Source organism: Carlito syrichta, unplaced genomic scaffold, assembly GCF_000164805.1.
Source record: "Carlito syrichta isolate Samal-C Ts95f unplaced genomic scaffold, Tarsius_syrichta-2.0.1 Scaffold302088, whole genome shotgun sequence".
In the NCBI taxonomy this organism is placed as follows: Eukaryota; Metazoa; Chordata; class Mammalia; order Primates; family Tarsiidae; genus Carlito; species Carlito syrichta.
Window position 1 is genome coordinate 230,784 of NW_007246184.1, and position 19,297 is coordinate 250,080.

Consider the following 19,297-nt stretch of genomic DNA (forward strand, 5'->3'; position numbering starts at 1 on the left):
CCCACTCTAGCCATGACCCACTCTTCTTGTGAACTAGCTCCTATTACTAATCACATACCTAAGAAAACTGCCCCAAAATTTATATGCACAATCACATAAATATGACCAAGGAATCACTTTAAATGAGGAAAAAAAAATTTCACATCTAAATGGGCCAAGAAGGGGGAGAATATTCTAGATAGAAGGAAAAGTGAGCTTGCAGATGGCTTATGAGTAGGATATTCAATTTTTGTTATTACTATTGTTAAATATAATTATCTATTCACTCATATATCTATTCACTCATTTATTCATTCATTTATATATTTATTGAGAATTTATTCTGGATCAGGCATTAGTCTAACTGTGGATAAAGCGATGAAGTAAGCAGACAAAAATGCCAGCTTTCATGGGCTGACTTTCTGGTACGGGAACAGACAGTAAATACATACATAAATAAGCTAGGGGGTATGTTAGATGTCAAAATGTGCTATGACAAAAATAAAGAAAAGAAGAGGCAGGATAGGTCAAAAGAAAAGGACTGTAGTTTTTAAAAGAGTGATCAGTCGGGCACGGTGGCCCAAGTCTGAAATCCTAGCACTTTGGTAGGTGGAGGCGAGAGGATTACCTTAGCTCAGAAGTTCAAGACCAGCCTGGGCAACTTGGTGAGACTTTGTCTCTACAATAAATCAAAAAATAAGCCAGATGTGGTGGCATGCATCTGTAGTTCCAGCTACTTGGAAGGCTGAGGCAGAAGGATCACTTGAGGCCAGCAGGTTGAGGCTGCAGTGGCCATGAGTGTGCTACTGCACTCCAGCTTGGGCGACAGAGTGAGACTCCAACTCAAATAAAATAAAATAAATAAAATAAAATATAAAAGAGTGATCAGGAAGTCTTTATGGCAGAACAATCAATTAAAATTAAATAAGAATGTACTCATTTATTTTTCATTCAGTTACTATTTACTGAGCAGCTACTATATGCTAATAGAGAGATGCAAATTCAAAATAATTTAATATAAATTTTTGTACACTTAGCTGGATTCCTCTCAATTTTGATACATGTTGATGCTGAAGCCTGTTTTTACCATTTCCAAACAAAAATAATTATAGTTATCATTAATTAAGTCTAATTGAGTTTGACTACTGTTACTTTTTCAGTCTTATCCCATTGAACCTCCTCCCCCACACACAACCAGAAAGTAGGTGTCACTTTTCACGTTGCCCGAATTGTAAAGCATTCTAGGAAATGCGATGGTGGTCAGTCAAGGTTATGAAACCTGTAAGTGACAAAACCAGAATTCAACAAGGATACTGTGACTTGGCAGCCTGTCTGCCTCTGTACACTGTTCCCTTGGGGATTTTGAACCTAGAGAACCACGTCAGAGAAGGAGTCCCAAAGTTCTGACACTGAATAGAGATTCTGTGGGAACACCTATGCTACAAGTTGTCCTGCAAAAGATGCAGGGTATGATCATGTCAGCACAAGTAACCTCTGAAGAAAGTAGTGTTTACTTTTTTAATATGTCCATCATCTTTTAGTAACATTTCTCCTAACACCCCCCCCCCTTTTTTTTTATAGAAATGGGAGGGAAGACAAGAAGGTCTAGTGAATATTTGTGTTAGGCCCTAAATAGTGCAGAAATATAACCAATAAAATGTTTTAAATCTACAAACAGCTTGAAGTGCTGCAAGGCATCACTTAGAAATTATTGAAAATGTTTGGTTTACTACTCTGAATTTAACAGATTCACCAAATCAGTGATCTTCAACATGTTTGTGCAATCTCTAAAATAATTTTGTCAAACTATTTATCCTCTTGTACATGTTGAATTATTAAACAATTATTTCCATTATACATTTAAGTAGTTGTAAAGGTTATGATTTCTAGTATATAATAAAAACGGCATTTCAAATATAATTTGATATCAGTCTTTTATACCTACTTTATATCTCTTTAAATATATACTTTTAACTAGCTTAACTGTTGCAAAATTTTGATCATTTCATTTTATCCTTAAATATATTTTCATTAAATTCAATTTCTACCTATAAATATTATTCTTAATATATATTTATGTTTGAAAGCATTTGTTGGTTATCTTGCCATACTTCTCTAAAACAATTAAAAAATCTAGCTGCAGCCAGGCTCCGTGGCTCAGCCTGTAATCCCGCACCTTGGGAGGCCGAGGTGAGTGGACTGCCTGAGCCCGTGGGTTCGAGACCCGCCTGGGCAGGCGAGACCTCATCTCTACAATAAATCAAAAAATTAGCCGGGCGTAGTAGCATGTGCCTGTAATTCCAGCTACTTGGAAGGCTGAGGCGAAAGGATTGCCGGAGCCCAGCAGGTCGAGGCTGTGGTGGCCGGGAGCGGCCACTGCACTCCAGTCTGGGCAAAAGAGTGAGACTCCAACTCAAAAAAAAAAAAAGTCTAGCCGCAAATGTTTAAACTTTTGTGACCATGAGGCTCCTACCTCAAAAACAATAAGAATTAAGTTATCACCATAATTAATAAAACAATAGAATTCAATTCAAATTTTAATGACTATTAAACATAAAATCTAAGATTTTTCTCTTAAACATGTCTTAAGACTATCAGAAGGGTTTTTGTGTGTCTTTCAGTTGGTTCACACACCTATGGATACCTATTACATCTGACTACAATGAGATAGCTTTTGGCATCGACTCTATTTCAATTCTTTGTTTTATAAAAGCAAAAATTTATATTTTTATGATACATTTCAGAATATTTACTGAATTAATACCTTCACATACATGTGTAGATAGAAATGCAACAAGTTTCGTGATAGTAATATCATCAGTCTTTGAACTATGGCTGAATTAAATGACAAAAAATCACATAAGGATCTAGACTTTGAAGTTGTTTTTTAGTCATTTACCAAGTTTACAACTTTCTTTTGTTTGCCATTTATGTATGTATGCATGCAAGTATGTATATTTGTATATATGTATATGTATATACAATGTTGTAATCTCTACTTAACAAAGGGCGTGTCTTAGAATTTCCTTAATACCAATGATACATTTAGCCTTTCCATATAGCTATAGTTAAGTGAAGAGGATCACATTATAGCAATATATTGCTTAACCGGCAAACGATAAGCTTGCATGTTAAACAACTACTAGCATTTATGAGAATGACCTTCAATTTCTATTCTAACAAAATTTTTAAATAAATTAAATGTTGTCACCAAAATACATTTCTCGGTCATTAAGTTCCATTTGATTAAGAATATCACTGAAATACTCTAAAATAATATAATCATTGATGTAACTTATTTTATCATTAGTCAAATATTTCTTGTTGCTTAAAGTGCTTATGTACCTATGGGATGACAAGACATGAATTCAAGGTGTAGACTGTGTCAGCCTCATAGCATACTGTCAGTGAAGTTGATTAATGCAAAAAATTCCCTATGTGTGATATCAGCATCAGGCATTTGATACTATAGGAATTGTATAAAATAATACTATTTTGGATCCAAAACAACATTTTTATTTTATTTGAGATGTGACCCCAAGCTATGTCTGGTTCTGTTTTCAGATCCATCAGTGACAGTAATGTGTATCCCTGTTCTGGAAAGTACACTTGTGAGTGGTTCCACCATTTCAGACAAAGGAGCACTATTTCTTCTTCCTGGTGTGTATTGTGAAACTTAATTAATGAGTGTAAAGCAATTGGTGAGTACCAGGTGAAAGGCATCATAGGAGGTAAGAAAAAAAATTATACAGGCATTGTGCAAAGTGTCATCTCAGCTGGCTTGGCTGATGAAATTTCTGGTAATTGTCCCTTATTGTTTTAGTTACTCTGGAGTAACAAGATCTAAAATGGGATTGGTTTTACCTAGAACTTGGATCTGTAGCTCAATGAGACTTGTTTATTTGGCTAAAAATTACTTTTTTTTTTGAGTTGGAGTCTCACTCTGTCGCCCAGACTGGAGTGCAGTGGCCGCTCCCGGCCACCGCAGCCTCAACCTGCTGGGCTCCGGTGATCCTTCCACCTCAGCCTTCCAAGTAGCTGGAATTACAGGCATGCGCTACCATGCCCGGCTGATTTTTTGATTTATTGTAGCGATGAGGTCTCGCTGCCCAGGCGGGTCTCGAACCCATGGGCTTAGGCAATCCACTCACCTCAGCCTCCCAAAGTCGCGGGATTATAGGTTAAGCCACCCAGCCCGACTAAAAATTACTTTTTAACTCCAACTAGGGTGACTTAATGAAGGTTTCTGATTACAACTAAGTGAGCGAAGTAACAACTGTGGCATTACATATATGCATGCACAGCTTTTATTTTATGACTATTTCCAGATGTGCTCAAGACAGGGAGAGTAGATAGATAGGGCTTATCTGTAGAGTCAGTTTTAATCAATGGATTGTGTCTATAAAGAGGACATTGATGAATAATTGCCCGACAGTAGGGTCTTCAGAAAAGATCATCATGATAGATTAGCTTGGATTCTTATGACACTGAAAATAGAGTGTTGTGGTAAAAGTGCCTTGTGATGTTCATGCCTGGTATAAGCCATAATTAGTTAAGGCAGAAAGGGGAAATAATATTTCTACACATATTGAGGACAATGCCTATGAAAAGAATACACTCAACCCTGCAGATTCAAATTAATGTTCAGTTCTCTAAGTACAAACATAAAAGGATTTCTTTTTTTTTGAGTTTGGAATCTCACTTTTTTGCCCAGGTTGGAGTGCAATGGCACACTCATGGCCACCACAGTCTCATTTGGCTGGGCTCAGGTGCTCCTTCCGCCTCAGCCTTCCAATTAGTTGGAACTACAGACACGTGCCACCACACTCAGCTAATTTTTTTTTAAATTGATTGTAGAGATGAGGTCTCACTCAATTGCTTAGGCTGGTCTCAGACCCATGGGCTTAGGCAATCCTCTCACCTTGGCCTCCCAAAGTGCTGTGATTATTGGTGTGAGCCACTGTGCCTGACCAAAAGACTTTTTTAGTTGAATTTTTTCCTAATAAATGGTTAATCTGAAATACCAATTGAATTATATTAAGCAATTGCTCAGTAATCGGTTGTTTGATTGAATTTAGCTTGTTTTTCTTTAATACCAGTGCAGAGACAGCTTAAGTATCCTTTGAGTGAATATTTTTTAGAGGTTGGTTTAATATTTATATCAAACTCTGAAGGGGTCTTTGGGGTTCAGAAAATTTCAAACTATAGAATTACCTCATTCTTTCCTGGGGCATATTAGCTGGGGAGATTATTTGCATTCCATCTGAAGCTTACTAACTTCTGCATTTTAGCTAAAGTTTCATTTTCTCTCTTGGTAATTGGAAACCTAGCTCTTGCACAACAGAAACCAAGTATGAACCTCAGGCATACTACGCTGATGGACCTTGGCGCCGTCCCCAAATATGGATGTGCAGAATACTCCAGTTTCACTCTTCACCCTTTCATAAGCTGTGAAAGGAAGTGAAGAAAGTATGCCAAGCTGTTATTCAACGCTTGTATTTAATCAAGCGTTATCTGGGCACTTCTGAAACTCCCCAGCTTCTAAATTGAGAGTGAAAAGCAAAGAGAACACAGGATGGAAACTACTTAGTCGAGAGGGCTCCCTAGACTATTCAAGCATCATGTGACCCTTCTTGGCCAGGTCCCACTTGCCACCCAAACTCCTGAAAGTCGGCAAGAAATCCAATCTTAGACCTGGTGATTATTTCGAAGGTAACTCTTCACAGTGTTATCAAGGTTCCCAATATACACGCACTCACTTTGTGTTAATATGACATTCTATAAAACCAATTTCAGTGTACCACAGACAAGGTGACTCATTACTGATAGCTATAATTTCTCTAGCTGGGTTGTAAGTCCACAAGTAGGCAACCCACTAAGGAAGAGAAAGTTCTGTTTATGAGTTAGGAGAACATCCAGCTGGCATAGATCAACAGGTGCAGGGCATGACTCGTGGCTTCCTCACCTGCCAAAGGGGGAGACCCAGCATGTGTTAGAAATTCCCGAGGCGCCACAGGGTTTTGTCAAAGCTTTCGTTCTTTGTCTCACTTAGGGTACGAAATGAATGCCCCTTGTTTTGGCACCACTGATGAGAGCTAACCTGCCCCATAGTCAAAAACAACCAACCTATGAAAACGGAAGGGTTGGGCTTTTTTTTTGTTATTAAAGGCTTGAATGAGGTGATATCTTAGTGCTCACAGCTGAGAAGCAAGTCAGTCAGGTTCTTGGGTGCTCTATTACACAAGCAAGACCCAGCCAGCTCCACCTAATTTTGTTTCCCTGGCGACCTCCTGATCAGCACGACACTGTCACACTTAAGCCATCTGTTTTCTCTCATGCACGGCAGACTCATTTCAGCCAGGACAACTGTGAAATTTCAGTTCGTGTTTGTAAACACCTTCTAAACTTGAAGGTAAGTGTGTGCTGGATTATTTAGGTCTCTCTCTCTCCAACTCTAACTCTAATTCATTCTCTCTCTCTCTCTCTCTCTCTCTCTCATTTATCAAAGAGAATCAAAGCGGTCGCAACTTTTGACAGAACAGCCTGGCAAGTAGCTACAGCAACCCTTGTAAAAACAGGTAGTTGAAGGTAGTTGTTTTATTAATTAATTACTTTTCAAACGCACATTTTCATTATTAAGTTAATTTTAGGAATTACTGCCAAATTTGCTAGTTGAAAAAACCAGCAGAAGGATAAAATAAAACCCTTATTTGAAACATACATGACTATAAAATATCATTTTCTTAAGTTAGATCTTAGTAAAGGTTTCAAAATGTTTAGAGAGGTAATGGTAATATTAATAGAAATTGAATCTTAGATTTATGCATTTTGGCTTAAAGGTTTTTGCTTTGTGAGAACATGATAGCTTTAAAATTAATTCTAGTAAAATAAATTAGAAGCTTCCATACATCTGTTTCAAAGGTTTCCTTAATTTAAAAGTTGGTAAAATGTTATACAGGATGTGCAGATATTTTATTTAATATGATTTGCACACGTGTCTAGCACTCATTAAAAATAAAAAAGGCAACATCAGTTACTATGAAGACGTCTCTTGGAATGAAGAGGTGAATAAAGTCTCTTGAGATTATTTTCATTTTGTGACTGTGTAAGGCTCGTTTTATTAAAGGGATGCTGATTTCCCATTTATCCACTTTCTATCCCACCCCTAACGGTTGCTCTTACAGTCAGTGAAGTATGACAGAAAGCTGAAAACCCCGTGATTGGGATTTTGGATCTAGAACATTTCTTTTGGAGATGCATTCTTTCTCTAAACTTGACGCTCATCCACCTAAGTACTTAAGTAGTGAAGTTTATGACTGAGAACTCTTAGGTCAGCAGGTAGTATGACATACTCTGTATGGTTCCTAAACTTATCTATACCGAAGTATTTTCACTAGAATGATGTTCATGAGCTTTTGCCTGAAGAAAAGCCATGCTTGTACTTTTATTTATTTTTAAATAAAATAAAAGTGTAACAATAGACACAAGAATCTCAGGCAAAATACTTTCTCTGACTTATCACCCTTCCAAAACGCTCTTATGAAGAGGCATGTACAGAAGAATAATTTCCTGTCTCCATTCATGGTGGCTGTTTCATTTAGAAAAAGCAAAACACCATCCAAGATTGGAGAGGTCACTCAGAGCAACACTCAAGTTCTGCCTAGAACGTGAGCTACATGGCAGGCGGCATCTCCTATGACAAAGACAAACAAAAACCATGCGTCTTAATTTGTAGCCTGAGATCTGTAACAAGAAATGATCAAAAGCACCTGGGAGAAAAGGAAGCCCGATGTAGGCTCATTAGTTATTTCTCTATAGAAACATGGTTTTGTATCATTTCCTCAGTGTAACTGAACTAATGTTTTCATTCAAAATTTGTGGTTTTGGTTGAGTTTAGAATGATTAGCATTTCTCAGCTCTTGCATGGATTAATTACTTGAGGGAAGCTCTGTATTTCCAAAGGCTTGTATAAAATGGGTGTGACTCACTTTCAACAGGGAGGCTGGGCCGAATAACAACTTTATGCATTGAAGAGAACACAAAAAAATGCACAGCGAGTTGGGTTAGCCTCCCTTACTGGCCAGGGTGCTTTTTTCTCTCCTCTCACTCCCCTCTGGAGCCCTCCTTACAAAGGTAGTAATGTGAAACCACCTTCCAGTGCCAACCCAAAAGAAAGAGGAGAAAGGAGTGTTCATTTTCCTTGTGTAGAGGAATTGTTTAAAAACAGTGACTCTTACTCATTCACTCTGAGAGTATATTCTTAGCATTGTTACATTCTATAAACAATAAAAATATTTCCATATATACAGGACCATTTAGAATCTGTATTTAAGGTATCACAGAGTGACTGGAAATCCTCCTTGCTTTTTTCTGTTCACTTTGTAGCAATTCTACCTTAGAAGTGTTTTGTGTTTGTGGTGACCCCAGCTCTGGCTCTCTGTTACATCTTCAAAATTCCTTGTAGGAGCTACTACCCGGATGAAAAAACAGACAAAGATCAAGCGGTGAAATGGTGCTACCTGGTCCTCTTGCCTTTTCTCCCTCTACAATTCCACTTTTCTTTCGTTCCACCTCTTATCTGCCCCACAGTGAGCCTGGCTGACAGATGAACTTCGGCATGCCATCCATATCCAGAATAACTTCAGCTTTGTTTAACAAGAATATAACATAGCATAAATATCTGAGTCTAGAGATGGAGAGAGGTTGACAGGAAAGCACAAAAAGAAAAAAAATACAGATCTGTGGGTTGCCCTCTGGAGTCCACCCCCATTGGCTTTGTTTTGCTTTACAGTGTGTTTTGTTCAATTCAGGATGGGGGCAAACTTCACCTAAATCACCTGGATCTTGCTCCAGCAAAATTTCAGAACTGGGGTTTTCAATAGCAGACACCTTCAATTCTTGGCTGTTTCTATGCCTTTCGGAGGAAAAAGAGCTGGGTGAGCCGTGGAACCTGGTTCTCTCTTAGAAGCCAGGGAGCAGAGGCAACACTTTCCCCCCACTGCAACGTCAGGATAAAAAGAATAAATCCATCTTCACAAAAGTCTTACTCGCAGCTGTATTAATTCAGGAATTAACTGTAAATATTCTTTACAGCATACTGTCCTCTCTCTCTCTTCCCTTTCTCTCCTTTTCCTAGGCAGTAACAGAATGCTTGGCTCAGTAGGGGTGTTGATACCCTAGGTTTTCAAGTTACTATAATCAAGTGCTGAGTGGAGGAGTGAGAGAACCCTTGGCGGTTCAATGTTACAGACAAGGTGAAACAGAAACAACAAACTCATTTTGTTGACTCATGATATGCAGATTCTCATTACAGGAAAGGAATGAAACTCATTGCCACATTCCCTCACGTAACATTCTAAGAAAACGCAAAGAATAGCTAAGGACATCCCCCGCCCTCTGGTGACGACTTTATTAGGAAGACAAAATAAGCCATATGCCTAGGAGTAGAAAAGTCATCAAATGGCATAATATTAAAAAGAGTGGCAAGTGCAATACAGAGATCAGTTCACCAGCAGTAGATAACAAACAAGATTGTTATTTGCTGTGAACTCGGGATGTTTCTGAAAATAAAAAAAATGTACACGTACTTATTTTTAAACTAAACTGAATTGCATTTTAAATGTGCTAGGCAAGGCAACAGTTTAAAGAAATGTTGGTGACTTACAGGTCCCAGGAATACTCTCTCATGTTTTGTAAATGCGAATCTGTATACTACATGGTAAAAGTATCCATCTAGAAAACACAGAGATAGCTGGAATTTTCTTACATAGGAGCGAAATTGTATTTGGTGTTATTTAACAGGTACTTTGAAGATAGAAAGCCTGGTACTTTCATTTTTGTTGTTTGTTTGTTTGTTTGTTTGAGTTGAAGTCTCACTCCGTTGCCCAGACTGGAGTGCAGTGGCTGCTCCCGGCCGCCACGGCCTCGACCTGCTGGGCTCCAGTGATCCTTCTGCCTCAGCCTTCCAAGTAGCTGGAACTACAGGCAAGCGCTACCACACCTGGCTAATTATTTTTTGATTTATTGTAGAGATGAGGTCCCACCTGCCCAGGCGGGTCTCGAACCCGTGGGCTCAGGCAATCCACTCACAGACCTCTCCTCTCAATCACCATGTCTCATAAATACAAGGTTCCTTGGGTTGCCTGAAATTCAGTCTATTTAGGCAGGGATTAAGACTGCCAAGCTTCTTTGGGTTCTGGTTCTGGACTACAGGACTCACTTCATTACTTTTCCCTTTGTTTGAGGCCCACAGTTCTGCTTTGTCAAAAACATCAGCTGGCTTTGTAGCTTTATAGGAAAACAATTCCCTTAATGGGTAATCTTTTATGAGAAAAAGTGAAATTAACTAGTCTTTAAAGCTTGTATATTCTTATAGTAAAATGTCCTTGTTTTGTTTTGAAATAGATAATTTTAAGCCACCATATATGACATGTCCAACTTTCTTGTTTTTGTATATATAGCTGTATAAACATCTTTTTTTTTTTTTTTTTTTGAGTTGGAGTCTTACTCTGTCGCCCAGACTGGAGTGCAGTGGCCATTCCCAGTCACAGCAGCCTCGACCTGCTAGGCTCCGGCGATCCTTCTGCCTCAGCCTTCCGAGTACCCGGAATTACAGGTGCACGCTACTACGCCCGGCTAATTTTTTGATTTATTGTAGAGATGAGGTCTCGCCTGCCCAGGCGGGTCTCAAACCCACGGGCTCAGGCAATCCATTCACCTCAGTCTCCCAAAGGTACGGGATTACAGGCTGAGCCACCGAGCCCGGCAGTACGTTCATTTTTTAATGGGATTATAAATTGCTGTGGTTAAAATAATCAAATTTGGAGAGGCGGTGCTAAAAATAATGATGGTGGCAACAAATTCTAAACAGCAGGAGTACCAAATTCTACACTCCTTTGCAACTTCTGCTACAAAGATGAGTACTTACTAGCTCCAAATCAGACATGCCAAGGTTTGAACCCCCACCCTTTTATCTCGGCTGCTAGCTGTGTGTCCTGGGGCACATTATTTACATTCTTTATGTCCCATTTAATCATCTGTAAAATGCAATTAATAAGCCCTTCTTCATTGCTTGTTGTTGGTTAGAATTAAATGATAAGTGTTTAAAGCAGTTGACATAAATTCATAATAGGAATACATTTTCCAATTATGTTTAACAGTTTTAGGACCTAGACCAATTTTTTTGGTTATCCCAGATAAGTGGGTGAAATATAAACAAACAGAATAACCACAAATATAAACACTTTAGGTAATCACAATCAGGCCAAGAAATAAAGTATCACCAGCATACAAGAAACCCTGTCCATGACCTACCCAATCAGTGCTATCTCTTTCCTTCCTGCAAATAAGCATCTTCCTGACTTCTAACATTGTAGCTTTTTGCCAGTTTTTGAACTTCATATGCACAAAACCACATAATACAACTGACTTTTTAAGCTCTGCATTGTGTTTAGAATAATCATCCTAGGTGTTGCATATAGCTCTGGTTTGTTAATTTTCACTGTCTGAATATATCACAATTTATTTTCCAGTCTTTTACTAATGGACATTCAAGTCTGAGACTCCTATAAAGAATGTCCCTACAAATGTCTGCCTGCTTTTTTTTTGTAAGTAAATTTTCTCAAGTGATAAGCATAGGATCTAAAAGATACTACATTTCTAAAACCTTAGGAATCCATAGTTATGGACTGCTTGCTAAAAACATTTGAATTATAATATCATATCAGGATGCATTACAGATATATTTAAGTTGTACCATTATGTGAGAAATCATTGTGTAAGAGAAGGGACACTTAACCAAAATATAATCAGTGGGAGTATTTAGAGCCTCATTAGACCCTAGTGAAAAATCAGCAAGGTTGAAAATATTTGTAAAAATTTCAGGGAGAGCTCTCAAGAAATGGCAAGCAACACAGGACCAAAATAACAGCAATTGCACATCTGCCACGTTCCTATCTCAGTCAGCTTGGAGGTATTTTGTAAAACAAATAAGGTTCAATTAAAAGAATATGGAATCAGTATTCAGACTTCCTGCTTGAGAAGAAATAGCCTTATTTAAAAATAATAATGACATTTCCATTAGAAACTCTTTTAGTACCTAATTATCTTGGAATCAGACTTGGCTTTGAATACTGTCTCTTCTATCTGCTAACTTTCATTAGTTAGCCACTCTGTGCTTTTATTTCTTCTTCTGTGAAATGGGTACAACAAAAACTACTCTTTTGGTCTCAGGGGATTGTTGAGAGGATTAAATGAGATGATACTGTAAACTTTGTGACCTATACGATACTATAAAGATACGATTATGTTTGAATAATTAATGAAAGTTAACATCTATTAAGTGCTTATTTTAGGCTGGACACTGTTCAGAGTGCTTCTACCTGAGTCATTTTGTTTAGTCTTCAAAACCTCACTGTGAAGTTAGTTTATTATAATGATGATAAAGCAGCTACCTATTACGATGATTATTTTTCACAGGCTATTTGTGATAGAAGCCAGAATTTTAAAATAAGCCTGATTCTAAAACCTTTTCTTGTATTATCCCATTTATGAACTGTGGTACTTAAACACTTAAGAGGCAGGATGGTGTGCCTGCATTGGAGGTTAGGATCAGGGTTTCATGCTCCAATTTGCTATTATCTAGTAAGGTGAAATTTTATTTACTTACTTTTTATTTTAAAGATATGGGGTATAATTCAAGATCAGGTATACAAGGGGTCATCGTATAGGTAAAGTTTGGGCTTCCCTTTATTCGCCCCTTTGCCTGTTTTGAGATCAGGTACCCTGGTTTATCAAGGTGAAATTCTCTACACACACCCTCAGTCATATTCTTCATTTATGAAACAAGAAAATAAGATGAGAGAACATCCTAAAATCTGAAAGTCTTCTAACTATCCCCAACTGGGGTTTAAGTAGAAAGACGGAGATCATGAAGTGAAAAGTATTGAGAGAGGGATGTTAATTTCAAATTCAAATGATGTAAACTGGATTCTAATAAAATGTCTTCAAGGAAGTTCCTGACTGTTACCTTAAAAAATTGATATAAGGAAAATTTAGTGTATAATCAGTAATGTCATTTCCATAATAAATATTTCAAATTATATCATTATAAAGAATGTGTTCTCTTACATAGATTGAAGAAACCAGCCAGCTCTACATGTCCTAAGTTTACAATGTTTTTAAAATTTTATGGGCAACCCCTCCCACTGTGGGAGCTTTTCTGTCCTCTCAATAAATCCTATTTTTTTAAAATTACTTAACAATGCATATATAATTGTATATGTACGTGTGTGTGTGTGTGTTTTCACTTGTCCCAAGAATGACCTTTGGAATAGTAGTATCTGTCTTAACAAAGTTTTTATAGGGCATTTTCCTAGAAGGAAGGAAAAAAATCAATATTATACAGAAAATAGAACTCAGTGACGCTAGGTATATAATCCAAAACTTTTTTTGGATATAAAGTATATAACACTATCATCTCAATAGTATGCACTTAAAATTTTATCACTTTAAAAATGTAGATCTATTTTTAAAACTCAGAATATTTTATTTAGTAATTCAAATGATTATTATTTTCTTTCAGGTTCCTCTTAAGAAAGTCAATACCAAAGAAGGCTACAATGTTGACCTTAGCCAAAATTCTGTTAATTTCAACTTTGTCTAGTTCACTACTATTTGAGGGCCATGGGAAAGAAACTCTAGACTTAAACACAACACAAAGCATTGCAGACATTTTGAAAACAATGGGAAATCAACCTGTTTCTTTGGAAAGTGAAGCAAATTTGAGCTGGTATAAGGCAAAGAGTAACACCACGAAGCCCAAAACAAGTCTTTCCCCTCCTTTGGTTCCATTCAACAAAACCCAGGGATCATCAGACTTTTCCAGTAACTCATCCGCAGAGTACTTTCCCAGCAGTTCAGGACCCACACCCACGTTTTCCACAAGCTCCCCAATGATCCATGGCTTTGTTTCTAAATTGCCTTGGAATGCATCTCTAGCAGATGACCATTCTTTGCCAGTCTCAGGACATCCCAATGCAACACCTGCTGTGTCTCTGGAAAACTTCACTTGGTCTTTGATCAATGAGACCATGAAAGCTCCTGACAACACTTCCGCTACAGTTAGCATCCTGCCTCCGGAACCAACTACTACACCTGTGACCCCCTTGATAATGGAACCAACCGAATGGCTTACCACCACTAGTGACAGTTTTGCCGGGTTCACGCCCTATAGAGAAAAAACAACTCTACAGCCCACTTTAAAATTCACCAATAATTCAAAACTCTTTCCAAATACATCAGACCCTGACAAAGGTAACTATGAATGGATTTAATTTTGCTTTTGTGTGAAACTGAGTCTTCAAATAAGTCATGCAGATTAAGTCTAAGATAGGTGCCAGGCCAGCAAAGTTGAGGAGAACACTATAGTACAGATGGTTCTCGCTTTCAAATGATGGTCATTAAATCCATTGGAAATAGTGAAGTGGTTTTGGGGCTAAAAAGAACAATATTCATTTCTCTTTGGGAGTGTAAAGAGACTATGGGACAAAATGTGAAGTCGGTTAGGTCAGGAAATGATAGAGAATGAAGCAGTGATACAGTTCTGAGATACTGGGTAACAATTTTAACTGAATCTTAAAACCTGCCTACAAGGTCACATACTCACGGGCTCACTACACACTGAACTTTAAAAATATATGTGAGTTTTGAACAAAATAAATGAATTTATAAATTATCTACCACCATCAGAAAAATTAATTATATGAACATTTTTTATGTTTCATATAGGAATTATGTCAAGCTTTAAAACTCAAAGTGAAAAAGGTATCTAAGATTTAATAACTCACTCATCATCTTTTTTTAGGTCTAACCATGTTTTTTCTCCTTGAAATGTTATTTTTTAAAATAAGTACAACTTTTTCTCTATGAACTTACTGCCTTCCAATGCTACTTACTTAACGATTATATTCATTAATGTAAATTTAGAGATTAATGTAATTTACTCAGAGGTTATAATAATATAATATAAAAACCATGTCATGAATACAAATTCCTATTTGAAAATTGTTGCCAGTATATAGGAAAAGTTTTAAATTCTGAAATCTAGGCTTTATTATAGTTACACAATTAATACATTGTATATGTGTGTGTATGTGTGTATTTATTTGGCTTTCATTTTAACACATCCTGTCATTCATGTATGTTCTGCTACTCCATTAGAAAGACTAAAAAATTTCATTTCCTTTGTCTATCCAAATCTAATATACATATTGAGAATACTGAGTACTCACTCCTAATATTGCTCTTTTATCTAACAAAAATTTAGTTAATTTTGCTTCTCTTTTATTTTAGTATTTTACTGTACTCCATCATGAAGGTTAATTTTTCCTAGAAATGGGTATTGTATAAAATCAGAGATCCTGTAAGACCCTTTGCTTACCTAATTAATACACTTCTCAAAAAAAGGAAAAAAAAGTGAAAATAAAATACGTTAAATTTCACTTCAGGAAGCAGTAAGTATTTTATTGATATCTAGTCTTCAAATAAGGTATTTAGCAAAAAGAATGATATGGTGAAATTGTGGACTCCCTTAAACTTGAAGCTATACAATGGTACTTGGTATGCAAGGCACTGCCAATATCTCGCCTTGCCCATTTGTTTGATTTGAAAGTAACCTCTACCATGATGTATTTATTTTCCTGTATACTGCCTTTTTACTTGGAGTTCTGTAGATTCATTACTCCTATTAGCTTTTTAGCCTTGACATATTTGTAGAAACAAGTTCTATGTTCATTTCACCATTAAAGTTCAACAAATATTCAGAGTTTATGAAAAACTTAATGAATCCATCATTCAACACTGAAATTGAAGCTTAATGGAGTCTACACATGACATTTAGTATGTTAATAAATATTAAGGTACAGTTATAAAGTTTAGACTTAGAAGTATTTTGGTGTAATTAAAACGAGTAGTGCTGTTGTTTTTTTTATATGTAGTTTTACCATCATATTCCAAATAGTACTTTATAAAACACACACACACACACACACACACACACACACACACACACACACACACACACCACACATTCATATTCATCATTAACTATTTTTTAAAAACTGATAAATAATTTTTGGTATATAGAAAGTTCACTTAAACATATTTCTATGCTTTTAATAATCATTTTCTATTTCTTATTTGTAAATTTTTTCTTTGTTCTCTAGAGAATAGAAATACAGGAGTAGTATTCGGGGCCATTTTAGGGGCTATTCTGGGTGTTTCACTGCTCACTCTTGTGGGTTACTTGTTGTGTGGAAAAAAGAAGACGGATTCATTTTCCCATCGGAGACTTTATGACGACAGAAATGAACCAGGTAAAAGTAACTTTTGAAACTTCAGCTGGATGCAGTGGTTTTAATTAAGAGAGGATGCCAATGTCCACTGCCTGGAAGGATTTCAAGAGTTAATAAGAAAAAACAAACTAAAGATGTATTCTGATCTCTTTTTTTTTTTCTCAAAGAACAAAACCAACATAATTATAGACGTGCAAGTAAAATTTAATGAAAACATTTGGAATTGTTGCCTGTTGCATCAAAATTGCTTAAACAATAACATCAGAATCTAAAACATATGTTTAAAAATTGTAAGATAAAGGTATGACAGTAAGAAAAAAAAAATGGCTGTCTTGTTAGCAAGTGACTGCAAAGTTATTTTTGGCCATTGTTAGATCTCTACATAGCAGTAATTTGAACACAAAATTATTCTAATTTGGAGCTTTATAGATTTTACACAGATACAGAAGCCCTTCACTCACCATCTTATTGGGCCTCCAAAATAAAATATCTAAAAGTTGCATACTTGCACACATAAAGTAACACTGTACCTTAGTTCTGGAATTTTCTACCCTATGATGGAAAAGGCCAAATATAACATATGGGAATACAAAGATATATGCTAAAATAAAGTTGCAGGTTTGAACTTTAATAGTCTAATGTCAATGAGAGATTTGATCTAATATTTGACTCATCTCTATTTTTATACTTCATGAAAAAAATGTCTTCTGGTTTGCACAGGGTACTCTTGTCACTATAACAAATAGTGAAATGCTTCTGGTGGGTCACAATAATAAAATCTTATTGACTTTTGACCAGTTCATTCGATGACTGACGTATTTCTCATCTTGAGAACAAAAGCAAATAATTGCAAATTTAACTGAAATTTGTTATGTGTTTCTGGTAACTCATATAAAGTAAAGAAAGTAAGACTCTTCCAAATCGAAGAATAGAATTTCTAACAGTGGTTTCCAAACACTTTTTTCAACCTAACAACTTTTGCTTTACATGCAATCTCAGCAAATACTCCTTCTATTGAATCGATACAATCCAAGCTGTTGTGACAGACACACAAAGGAATAACTCAGTCGTAACACCTGTTTTACACCTTCAAGACAGCTTTTGTTCCCAAAGACCTAGGGGTCCTGGTAGCCTGGTTTGTAAACAGATGGCCTCAGGAAGAGGTAGATAAACAATTGATGATATTGAAGTATAATTATGTTAGTAATTTAATTAACAATTAGGCACTGCTTGTAGTAACATAAGATACCTAGAACATGGTCAATATTCCTTTAAAAATGAATTCAAGACCATTAAATAATCAATTGGTTATATGTTTAACAACTAAGAAAACAGTCACCAATCATTAACCAGAAAACCTCAAGCGTATGATAACTTGAATCCATCTAGAGGAAACATAAACTTCCAAAAATAGTTTTCCTTCTTCGCCACCTTAAAGTGTGTCGTAAAGATTTTGAGATACTTGGTAAAATAATGATGTTGATTTTCAAATGAATAGCCTCTCTTTTAAAAATATATTTTTAATATGTTAAAACAAATTTTAAGTTAAAAATTCTGAACATGTTAACAAGGCTCTGATACCACAAGATTCATAGTTCAATGAGGCATATGTCAATTCTTCTTTATATACAAGGTACTGAGTTCCTTCTATGATATCTTCCTTGGTTCCTTTATTTTGGAGCAACCAGCAGTGAAATTTTGAAAGTAAAACTATCCTCTTAGTCATAGACAGAAATGTACCTTGAAAAATATCTACTAATTAAAAATTTTAGAACTAAACTCTGGAAAGTTCATATACAAAAATCTGCCTACTTACTTATCTAGAACAGTTCCTATAATCTGATGAGTACCTGAGCATGCATCTTTCAGACTATAACTATGAAACTATTTTATTGTTTTACTTTTTTAGTTCTACGATTAGATAATGCACCTGAACCATATGATGTAAGTTTTGGGAATTCTAGCTACTATAACCCAACTGTGAATGACTCTTCCATGCCAGAAGGTCGAGAAACTGCACGTGATGGCATTCCTATGGATGACATACCTCCTCTTCGTACCTCAGTATAAAACGAAGAGGGAAAAGGCTTCGAACAGCATGTATTCGTCTGCATCCTGGTCTTTTAACAAAAACTTTTCTTCCAAGAGATTACACAAGATCACTGTCATGTGGATTGTGCCAAGGAGAGTCTGTTGTAAAACCATGAGACTAGCAGCAGAAACACAGAGATGATAAGTCATTTGGAAAGTTTGCTTTCTAATAATTTTTTGGCTGTGCTGAAGTATTCATTAAGTAACCTTAGTTAATATTGTAGTCTGTTATTTTCCTAGTAGGAAATGTTTGTGAAATCAGCTAAAAGTAAAAGATTTCACCATGGTAGCCCTGGTTGATAATTTAATAATAAAAAAATTATTATACAAAAAAATAGAAAACCAAAACTTTATTGTTGTGGCAAAACCCAATGGAATTGTCTTTACTGTTTCACCTACAGTCTCAGTGCCATAATCAATGTCAATATTTTCTTGAAGAAAAGCTGGAAAGGTGATATAAATAAATGTTTGGCATAAAGCAAGAAAGAGAATATAGCTCAGAGTTTCTATGCCTGGGAAATTAAGACAATAGGAATGAAAGACTTATATTCTAGTCCATTATAATCTTCTGAATCAGCACATATATGATCAGTACCTTAAGTTGCCAAATTGACAATGTTTGCATTTCACAGGGCCTTGGTAGGAAAGCTGACCCTAACCAGAAAAGTTATAGCTTCTCTACAAGTCTTCAAAGATTGGGGAATTCCAATCTTTCTGAATATACTTTCTGAATATACTTTAGCCTTCAGTTTACAACTCAATGAAAAACATCCTTAAAAAAAGGAGACAGCCAAAGATATGCCTGTACATAATTCGTAAATTTTAAGTTGTTATATAGGAACAGGATTTATTATACATTAGACATTGTTTAGTCA

At 36.2% G+C, this 19,297-nt stretch overlaps 2 protein-coding genes across 4 annotated transcripts in view; one reads left to right on the forward strand and one right to left on the reverse strand.

Annotated features, from left to right (window-relative positions):
* The window catches only part of ANO3 (anoctamin 3), a 198,583-nt gene that overhangs the window by 55,359 nt on the left and 123,927 nt on the right, over window positions 1–19,297 (reverse strand). The window lies entirely within an intron of this gene.
* On the forward strand, window positions 13,574–18,495 carry MUC15 (mucin 15, cell surface associated). 2 transcript variants are annotated; one of them, XM_008056068.2, is made up of 3 exons: window positions 13,574–14,292; window positions 16,203–16,352; window positions 18,241–18,495. In XM_008056068.2, the coding sequence occupies exons 1-3, from the start codon at window positions 13,599–13,601 to the stop codon at window positions 18,399–18,401; spliced, it is 1,005 nt and encodes a 334-aa protein (XP_008054259.1). In that variant the 5' UTR covers window positions 13,574–13,598; the 3' UTR covers window positions 18,402–18,495. The 2 variants fall into 2 exon arrangements, with proteins under 2 accessions (XP_008054259.1, XP_008054260.1); XM_008056069.2 differs by lacking the exon at window positions 16,203–16,352 and having other exon boundaries at window positions 18,241–18,401.